At 45.1% G+C, this 10,060-nt stretch overlaps 2 protein-coding genes across 3 annotated transcripts; both read left to right on the forward strand.

Annotated features, from left to right (window-relative positions):
• Nucleotides 1-28: 28 nt before the first annotated feature.
• On the forward strand, nt 29-2,697 carry Pgd (phosphogluconate dehydrogenase). The gene is made up of 5 exons (XM_077424948.1): nt 29-186; nt 362-585; nt 662-906; nt 988-1,613; nt 2,141-2,697. The coding sequence occupies exons 1-5, from the start codon at nt 176-178 to the stop codon at nt 2,481-2,483; spliced, it is 1,449 nt and encodes a 482-aa protein (XP_077281074.1). The 5' UTR covers nt 29-175; the 3' UTR covers nt 2,484-2,697.
• Nucleotides 2,698-5,185: 2,488 nt separating this feature from the next.
• LOC143907874 (RNA-binding protein 45) lies at nt 5,186-9,552 on the forward strand. 2 transcript variants are annotated; one of them, XM_077424927.1, is made up of 6 exons: nt 5,186-5,381; nt 5,611-5,725; nt 5,824-6,620; nt 6,715-6,944; nt 7,054-7,195; nt 7,464-9,552. In XM_077424927.1, exons 1-5 carry the CDS (start codon nt 5,186-5,188, stop codon nt 7,165-7,167), a joined length of 1,452 nt encoding a protein of 483 aa, XP_077281053.1. In that variant the 3' UTR covers nt 7,168-7,195; nt 7,464-9,552. The 2 variants fall into 2 exon arrangements, with proteins under 2 accessions (XP_077281053.1, XP_077281062.1); XM_077424936.1 differs by having other exon boundaries at nt 9,408-9,552.
• Nucleotides 9,553-10,060: the final 508 nt, after the last annotated feature.

A 10,060-nucleotide genomic window follows, 5' to 3' on the forward strand; every position in this document is an offset into this window, starting at 1 on the left:
ATCGCTCGAGCGGCTCGAGCAGGCTCGAGCCGCACACGACACACGTCCTTTGACGACCCGAAAAGTTCGACCACTTGTTGCTCTTGCGGCGTTCGCTGCGACAAGTATATTACGCGGCGTCTCATTCAGCTAGATATTTTTCATCGTCGATCGTGCCTGTAAACCGTCCGCAAATATGAGCACTCCGTGAGTATTCTTTTACGTCCGCATTAATTAAGTTCACTCAGAATAGCAGAAGGCCAGTAAGGTACTCTCGTACATAATCTGTCGTTTCGCGAATGAAGTATATATTAGATGGGGCGTGCAGATGTGAGGAGAAGAAGATGGGATTATTTTGCACGAATTCTCTCTTGTCTTCCAGGGTGGCAGATATCGCTCTCATCGGGTTAGCGGTCATGGGACAGAATCTAATTCTGAACATGAACGATCATGGTTTCGTCGTATGCGCGTATAACCGTACAGTAGACAAAGTCAAGTCCTTCCTCGAGAATGAAGCCAAGGGCACGAAGGTTATCGGCGCTTACAGCTTGCGGGAGATGGTCGGCACACTGAAGAGTCCAAAGAGGGTGATGTTGTTGGTTAAAGGTAAGCTGTTTCCTCGTTGTCGCGATTAAAGGTCTACAACTGTGATCGTAATGATACAAATTTGCTCCGACGACAGCCGGCGCAGCCGTAGATGCCTTTATCGGGCAATTGGAGCTCCTTCTCTCTCCCGGGGACATTATCATCGACGGTGGCAACTCGGAGTATCGAGATACCGAGAGACGTACCAAGGATCTAGAGCGGAAGGGAATTCTCTTTGTTGGCAGCGGAGTCAGCGGGGGAGAGGAAGGCGCGAGGTACGGACCGTCCTTGATGCCCGGCGGCAATCCCGAAGCGTGGCCACACGTCAAATCTATCTTTCAGGTACGGCAATCCCAACCTATCGTTATTCAACGAGAATTAACGAGATATCCCGGTCCGCTGCAACGTTGCGTTATCTTTCAGTCGATATGTGCGAAAGTTGACGGAGAGCCGTGCTGCGACTGGGTAGGCGAGACCGGCGCGGGACATTTCGTCAAGATGGTGCACAACGGCATCGAATACGGCGACATGCAGATCATCTGCGAGGCCTATCACTTGACGCGTAACGGCCTGCAGCTCACCCAGGCGGAGATGAGCGCGGTGTTCGACGAGTGGAATAGGAGCGAGCTGGATTCGTTCCTGATCGAAATCACGCGAGATATTCTCAAGTACAAGGACGAGAAGGGTTACTTGCTCGAGCGAATCAGAGACACCGCCGGCCAGAAGGGTACCGGCAAGTGGACGGCGATCGCCGCGCTGGATTACGGCGTGCCGGTCACGCTGATCGGCGAGTCGGTCTTCTCCAGATGCCTGTCCGCGCTGAAGGACGAACGAGTAGAGGCGAGCGCGGTGCTGTCGGGCCCGGATCCGGTGTACCAGGGTGACAAAAAACAGTTTCTCGAGCACTTGAGAAAGGCTCTGTACGCCGCGAAAATTATCTCGTACGCGCAAGGATTCATGCTGTTGAGAGAAGCTGCCAAGATGCACAATTGGAATTTGAATTACGGTGGAATAGCGTTGATGTGGCGGGGTGGATGTATCATAAGAAGGTAAAAGTTTATGAGAGAGGTTTATGTTCATCGAGAGGCTTTTAAATTCATCTTAGTTACCTCAATGTCACCTCAATCCTTTTTATGCGACCTACATTTCCTTTTAAAGCCTGTGGCAAAGAAATATAAGTGTCAAGGCTATAGAATGTTTCTCAGGGGCATTTCGTATCTAGTCTCACGGAAACTCACAAGATAACTCTCGTTTCTTTTTTTCAAACGCTGATTAAATGAGTTACCGTTCACCTTGTGTAAAACAACCGAGGTATATACGTAAAATGAGGACCGAGGTTGTCAATTGCTCCTACAATTAAAGCCATACGTCATACCCCACGTAGAAAAAAAAAAAGAATTATGACTATACCGTCGTTAATAGTTTATTATTGTTAAATGTAAAATTGCGAGAAAAATACATGAAAATATAAGTCCAAGAAACGTCGCAAACAATACGCGTGTAAAAGCATCCGAAGGTTGTCCTTTAAACACGCGTGTTATCAGCGTATTTAAGAATTTGTGTAATTTCCTTGCAGCGCATTCCTGGGAAATATAAAATCGGCGTACGACAAGAATCCGAAATTATCCAACTTATTGCTGGACGACTTCTTCGCCAAGGCTATGGACGCGTGTCACCGGAGTGCCAGAGTGGTGGTAAGCGCCGCCGTGACGATGGGTATACCGACTCCTGCTCTATCGACGGCTTTGGCCTTCTACGACGGATTCAGAACCGCTCGATTACCGGCGAATCTGCTACAGGCTCAACGAGACTACTTCGGCGCTCATACGTACGAACTGCTCGGTCAGGAAGGGAAGTTCGTTCACACGAATTGGACCGGACACGGCGGGAAAGTATCCGCTTCTACGTACGACGCGTAGATTCGCACAATATCGCGATAACACAACGGCTGGCAATGTACGAAAGAACACCCCAAAAATGCGACAAACGCGTAATTAATTATGAATTTCAATAATCTAAACATGCGTAATGCGTAGCTATGACACGACGAAGAAACGAGTCGACACGATGGTGATCCTACAGTTGAAAGAAGACAAAATATTGTCAATAAATTTTGTATTCTTTCTTTTCAGATATCTTTCTATCTTCTTTTTCTTGATGATTCGACAAATATATTTTCGTAAATATCTGTAAAACTAGAAAAGATTGAAGAAGCCTGTGATAAAAAAGAGGTATAATATATTTTTGTAGATGTTAATTAACGATGACGTAATATATATATATATATATATATATATGGAAGTTTATCTGAAAGGAATATATATGAATGAGAGTAAATAATAAGATCTTCTTTTTTTTTTAGAGATTTCCCGTAGAATACTTTTATGTCGTCAATTGCGACGTTTATTTCGTGGAGATTACGTACTCTCGTACGCGAAGCATCACGTTCCACGCAGGTTACACGTGTATTTTAGGAAACAACGATTTGGAGAAGTAGGGAGAAGTTACGTAATCCCCCCCCCCCCCAAGAGACGTTGCCTGGTTGTAGTCGTCGACGAGTAGGCGATTCGTTACGACTCGGTGAAATTATGCATCATCGAATCGCAAAAACAGCGCTCGTGGACTCTGTCCCTCTTGCCATTCAGGCGATATAAAAGGCGGAACTGCCGCGCATCTCTCGCTCTGTCGAGATCGAGGATCGCGGGAATAACGGAGATGGGAAATCGTGAGCGGGGTCGAGCTAGTGAAACGCCGATTATACGCCGCGAACTCGTCATTACCGCATTTCTCTTCCTCCGGAGAGCAACGCGCGCGCACGCGAAAAATATTGGAGCATGACACTTTCAATCGCTCGCCGACGTTTTCCCCGCCGGCTTGCGAAACGCAGCGGGCTCGGGATGCAGTTTTGCGCAACCCGATTTTTCACGCGCTCTCTGCCGTAACGCGATTTCGAATGACGGGGAAATTCGTCGTTGTTGCACGATGTACTATTTCGCGTGATATACGCCTTCGAACGCCGTTTTAACTCAACGCACGGCTTAATGAATTATTAATTCGCGTTCTAAGTATACGCAAAATTCTTTTTTTAACGCGGGAGTTTTTGTTTTTCAGTAACGCCGGTTGACCTCGATCCTTCCTTTGATGCCTTTTTTTTCTTTTTTTTTCTTTTTTTTTAGAATATTATTATTAGCCACATTTTTATTTAACGTCAAGGTCGTACACGTGTTTTTCCTGTGCGTAACGAGTTTAGATACAACTTTATATATTGTACGTATATCGAAATACAAATAAAATTAACAACTTATATTTACATATGACATACACGTGATTACTTTTCATGTTTTGCATACTTGAGTTTTTATTTGTATCTCGATTACGTAAGCATGTGACACGGCAGCGTAAAAAATTAGAGCTTGTTCGTTAAATTCCAAAAATACGAGGGACGACGATAGAAATAGTTCAATATATATTCGTCGCGTAACTCCGCGGAGAAGTGGAAGAAGTCTCCATGTGCAGGATCATGCAAATCGCGTTGCGTGTCCCGTTTTATGCCTCGCAACATCACGCGAACGCGTTCTAATCGGCGATCGAACGTCGGCTCTCTCGCGGATTGTCTTCCTTCGCTCTGATCTTTAGAGCGTGGCTTTTTTTCCCCCCCGAGGTAACATCGCGCGAAACAAACAAAATTCCAAATCGCCAGGCCACGTTTAAATGTCAGTCGTGAACACGCAAGTCCAAGCCGGCTGCACTTTCCTCCTCCTCCTCTCTCTCTCACTCTCTCTCTCTCTCTCTCTCTCTCTCTCTCTCTCTCTCTCTCTCTCTCTCTCTCTCTCTCTCTCTCTCTCTCCCTCTCCCTCTCCCTCCCCAAACGATCACGTGGTGTATCTGTCTCGTTACGGTAGATAGTCTGACATCATACAGTTCGAAGAGAACATTTATCTTGTTTCTCTTTAATAGACCTGTCAATAGGCCTATTCTTTTTAGCTAAAACTTGTTGCACAGTTTTTATCTTTTCTTTTTCTATTCAACGTGAAAGGAAAGAGAGAGGAAAGATGAACCGTGCGACAAGTTCAGCTAAAAAAAGCCTAATATAAAAGGTTTGTTTCCTGCTTTCTCTAACGATTGTCCTTGCAAAGGAACAATTGAAAAGAGCTAAGTAAAATTTGATTTTTTTTCAGTCCTCTCGAGCTCCACGGTGGTCTCTCGTACATCCGTCTCTCAAGTGCTCATCATCGTTACGGTCATCACCGCGCTCAACGAACCATATCGATCCTTTCTGCGTACGGTCCTTCGAACAATGAAACGATTCTTTTAATAGACCTATATTATTTCTCACAAATGAGCGAAAATGAAATAAAACGCATTTGTTGATTGAAAAAGTTATACACCGGTCTCTCGCGCGGCTAGCCTTGCGGGGCAAGGAGGCGGAGGGTGGAGGGAGGGACACCCCTCCGTCAGCGGACCATCTCGCATCTCGCCATTCTCACCTGTTCTCACCATCCTCGCGTCAGTTCAGTTCGCGTAGTTAGCCGACTGCGAGCCGCGACGGACGGCGCGGCGGTACGGGCGGTAGCGGTAAGCGGTAGTCGGGCAGTAGTGGCGTAGCGTTCGCGTTTGTAAAATGGCCGATCACAGAGAACGGGATTATTACTCGCAGACGGATCTGCGCTCGAAGAACGACGACCCGCCGAACTCGCGGCTCTTCGTCATTTGCCACAAAAGCCTCGAGGAGGATGACCTCAGAAAGGCGTTCGAGAAGTTCGGCAAGATCGAGGACATCTGGGTTGTTAAGGATCGCAACACGGGCGAGAATAAAGGTGACTTGTCGCGCGTTGTCGCGTGTCGCGTGGATAAAGAGATCCGATATGCTCTCCGATCTTTCCCTTTTGATACGCGGTCCCTTTATTCTCTTATTCTCGTCCGGGAAAGGTATTACCACCCGCGTCGTCTGTTTCTCTTCCCGGCGTATACCGGCGTATCCCTGCCTAAACTGCCTAACGAGTAATGGCTAATGCCCGTTGTCAACGTTGTCATTTGCCCCCCTAGGTGTCACGTACATCAAGTTCTCCAAAACGTCAGAGGCGGCGTTCGCCCTGGAGGAGATGAACGGCAAGATGCTGGGCTCCGTCGGCAGGCCAATTAAAGTGATGATCGCCTCGAAGTAAGCCCTCCCCACCGTGTTCGTGCGCTTTTTCACATCCGCTCTGAATATATGTATCCGTCACTAATCGGTATTTTGTTTTCAACGACCGTTCGCAGCCGGGATCAGGGTTCCGTGCGCGAGACGAACGAAGAGGAGAGGTGGGTACGCTTGTTCTGCGTATTACCGAAAACAATGACTGACGGCGAGCTGCAACAGGAATTCTCCAAGTTCGGCGTCATCGAGTACGCCACTGTGGTCAAGGATCGCAGCACGAATGAATCTAAAGGCTTCGGCTACGTCAAATTCAAGAAGGTGTCCAGCGCGGCACGAGCGTTCGAGGAGTGCGACAGGAAGTACAAGGCGGTGTTCGCCGAGCCGAAGAAACCAAAACCCGATCACAACGAAGCCAAGTACAACAACGGACTGTCCAGTGCCACGTACGACGGCTCCAGCGGGAGTTACGGCTCCTCGAACTTCGGCAAGAGCAGCATCAGCCTGGAGATCGCCACCAACTATTCCAATTCGGACGGTTACACGCGGCTGCAGGTGATCGCGCATCCGGCCCTGAATCAGGACCAGCTGTGGAAGCTGTTCGATATAGTGCCTGGGATGGACTACTGCCACTTGAAGACCGACGTGAGATACAGGATGCCCCGCGGCCAAGCCGTAGTGGTGTACAACAATCCGAGCGCGGCGGCGTACGCGCGCGAGAAGTTCCACGGTTTTGAATATCCGCCTGGTCATCGGATGATCGTCAAACCGGATTTAACGAGCGCTCCGCCGAAAAGCGCGTCGAAACCCGGCGGATCGACGACCGGCAGCGTCGCTAGCGCGAGAACGGATCTGGCGCATCTGGCGGAGACCATCGCTCAAGCCACGTCGTTGATTCAAGCGGCAGGTCTGACCGCACCGAGTAAGTAAATTCGACGATCTCGCCAGCGCGCTCGGCGCGCTGAGAAAACAAATACGTTGCGCGTCGAGTACCGTTGTGTATTTTTTCACTTCAGGCTTAGACCACATATCCGTGAAGCTCCCACCAGTACAACCGATGGCGAGTATAGACGCTGAAGTTGCTAAGAGATGTTTCATCGTGTGCGGTCCACCGGTGCCGCCTATCTACGCTATGAAGGATGCGTTTTGTAGGTTTGGGAACCTAATAGATGTATATATGTTACCCGGCAAGAATTGCGGGTACGCGAAATACGCCAGCGTCAGCAGCGCGAACGAGGCCATTGAGGTATAGCGCCATTCCTTTTTTACGATCTGTGTATATTCCGAGACACGCGTATGCGTACCTATTCGAGACCCGCCACATAGGTATTTCTAAATTTAAAATGCGTTTTTAGATTCTGCACGGTCAAGAAATCTGTGGTTCTCGGCTGAAGGTGCTGGAGGCGGAGGAACGAAACGTTGGCGAGGACCGACGGAAACGGTTACGAATGGACGAGGACGAGAATTGAACGTGTTTTAATATAAAATGCGTATCTCGTAAGTAGTAGACGAGTAGCGTAGTGTGGCGCGAAGGAAAAGAGAGGCGTTTCTTTGTAATAGTTGTAGTACACCCCGAGACGTTGTTTTGCCGACGCTATCGCTCTCTCTCTCTCTCTCTCTCTCTCTCTCTCTCTCTCTCTCTCTCTCTCTCTCTCTCTCTCTCTCTTTCTCTTTCTCTGTTTTTACCTCCTCCTCCTCTTCATCCTCCTCGGGCAGGGGGGGAAACGGCAGGAGAAAATGTAATTTTTGCTGTTTGTCTTCACAGACCGACGACTGGTATACACAAGCCGGACGCACGCAACAAAAAGAGACGAATTTAAAGACTACTACTCACTTGACCACATCAAGGGCCTGCATCCAGGGAAAACTACTCCAACTACCTACCTATATATATTTAACTGTTCGCTTACGTTCGCGCAGCTGCAACTCTCTACGTTACTGAAACCTTTAACTGCTACTCTACTACTACTGTTACTTTTTATCCTCTTACATGTCCGTTCACACACGATACGTTGCTCGCGCGGACGACCCGTGTTTCTGTTACTTTAAGAGGCCTGTGCGAACGGTCGATATCGTTGAGTGCTTTATTCGCTGTGCACCTGTGCACCACGTAGAAAGCGTCCTTTCCACATCTGGACACGTGGAAGTGTACGCTGAACCAAAGCGTGAATACATTGACGAGGTGCACAGACCACGTTGTTTCCCAGACTGATTTTCACACACACACACACACACACATATATATATATATATATATATATATATAGAGCTAATATATATTTTTACCCTTCTCTAATCTTTTAATTTTTAGCTTTGCACTTCTTCCAAATGTTGATTATTGACGACACATTTTCTCAAACGGTAAACCGCTTAAAGTAAAAATAAGTAATAACTGTTTAAATGTAAAATGTTCTTAAATCTTTTTTTTAAATGAAAACAATAACGACTGAGAGAAATCCACGAGGATAATTACGACTCTGACCACCCGTTCGCATAGGCTTTTAGGTATAACCTATACCTTAGGTTTAACAAAGAGACCTTTACGTTATGATTAAATTTCTGTACTTTTCTTTTATAGTTATATTGCGTGGAGAGAGGAAACAAAATAATTTGTACTTTATATGCCATTGACAACTTTTACGACGATAAGTTAAACTTATTGCGGACAAAATTAATTCCAAAACAAGTATATTATTGAGACATTAATAACAATTTTATTCTATATTCAACTATATTGCGGTGGCAACAAAGTTCGGCACGATCAAAAATTGTTATTTGATCAAATAATTATGCCATCTAACTTTGGCTGAATTCCGATATTCACTGTCAGTACTGCAAATCTATATTTTGCGTCACGTATACTATAAATTTTCAGTACCGAAAGTTGCCGACGGTGAATATCGGAATGCAGCCTTTGTGTCATATCGTTTAACTCATATTTGTATAAAATATTTTAACTCACTAATACTTTGTAATAAAATTATAAGGTATTTAGCGACGCGCGCCTTTTGCGCACATTACCGGTTAAATTTTAATAAAAATTTAATCTGCAAATTACAACTAACGTAAGAAAATTTTTGTAAAGAAAAAAAGAATATGACACTAACGTAAGATACTTAATACTCGATATCGCACGTCAATGTTAATTTCTGATTAATATCGAGGTAAATCTTGTTTTGGAAGCAGTTTATGTAGTAACGAGAATAAAATGTACCGGCACGTAGACTGTTTTTCGTTTAAAAGCGCGACAGAGGAGAGAAGCGTAGATTTCTTGCTTACGGTAAAAGAAAGAAAAAGAAAAGAAAAGACGATTTCTCTCCCGGCAAAACCGATACCCGATATCCATCGTTACGAAAATCAGACGACCTCGTCACACATCCCAGTGATCGACGCACAACGTTGAACGTTTTATGATGGACACACATTTTTGTATCGCGAGACCATGTACCATCGTGCGTTTTGTACCACGAGACTCTCTCACTGTATTGACCGTACCGGATGGTGTCCCAGGGGACTGTAACTGTGACTTGTTTTCTTTGGCGATATATCAAATACACATGAAATACGCAATAAACCCCAAAACACCGACTCTTTCACTTGATTTTTTTTTCTTTATTATTCACTACCGAATATGGTATATCGTACGATTTTATCTAATTGATAGAACTCCGATGCTCTCTGACCTGACGTTTGTTCTTCTCGCTTTCAGGATACCGCGAGGATTCCACGAAGCACTTGTACCTGAAGACTGTGATAATTCCAGCGACGTAAGATTATTATAATGTTTCTACCGAGATTGTATATATGGGGAAAAAAGTTTTACATAATATATTAATTATTATATTTTTAGTACAGTTACTCGTTGTATCATTTGTACGTGAATTTATTTTTCGAGACAAACATTTGTCTCGAATATATGTCTCCATTAAATAAGTCGGAGTAACGATGGACTCTTGTTATCGCCTCTCTATTTTCAAAAGCCTCGTTATTTTCAGATGCAGTTTACCTACTCTTCCCTATAAAAAAATATATTAATTCGAGAGACATATAAATATATATATATATATTAGAGAGAAGATATTTTAAAAATATTTAAAATAAATAAATATATAAAGATTAGAAATATTTGATATTTGAAATGATTTTAATATATTTAATCTACGTTCTCCCTTCCCCAAAAGCACCGTGAATCGTGAATATTTTTCGGATGGAAAAGACATCCGAGTTTGGAGCGCAGTGATAAAAGTAAGGCCAGACGCACGGCAGTAGTGTCAGCCGCGGTCAGACATCGGTGGCGCGCAGTGGTAAGAACGCGATGTTGCGCCGACCTTTCGATATTTTATATCTTTTTTTCAATGTTAA

Source organism: Temnothorax americanus, unplaced genomic scaffold (genome assembly GCF_048541705.1).
Source record: "Temnothorax americanus isolate GAGA-0224 unplaced genomic scaffold, ASM4854170v1 Scaffold11, whole genome shotgun sequence".
Taxonomy (NCBI): domain Eukaryota; kingdom Metazoa; phylum Arthropoda; class Insecta; order Hymenoptera; family Formicidae; genus Temnothorax; species Temnothorax americanus.

Bases quoted from the DNA above. Each gene is read 5' to 3' on its own strand.
- LOC143907874 (XM_077424927.1), top strand. From the start codon at position 5,186: ATGGCCGATCACAGAGAACGGGATTATTACTCGCAGACGGATCTGCGC. The intron at 5,382-5,610 runs GTGACTTGTCGC...TTGCCCCCCTAG, and splicing joins CAACACGGGCGAGAATAAAG to GTGTCACGTACATCAAGTTC. The intron at 6,945-7,053 runs GTATAGCGCCAT...ATGCGTTTTTAG, and splicing joins GCGCGAACGAGGCCATTGAG to ATTCTGCACGGTCAAGAAAT.
- Pgd (XM_077424948.1), top strand. The intron at 586-661 runs GTAAGCTGTTTC...CTCCGACGACAG, and splicing joins GGTGATGTTGTTGGTTAAAG to CCGGCGCAGCCGTAGATGCC. The intron at 1,614-2,140 runs GTAAAAGTTTAT...ATTTCCTTGCAG, and splicing joins GGTGGATGTATCATAAGAAG to CGCATTCCTGGGAAATATAA.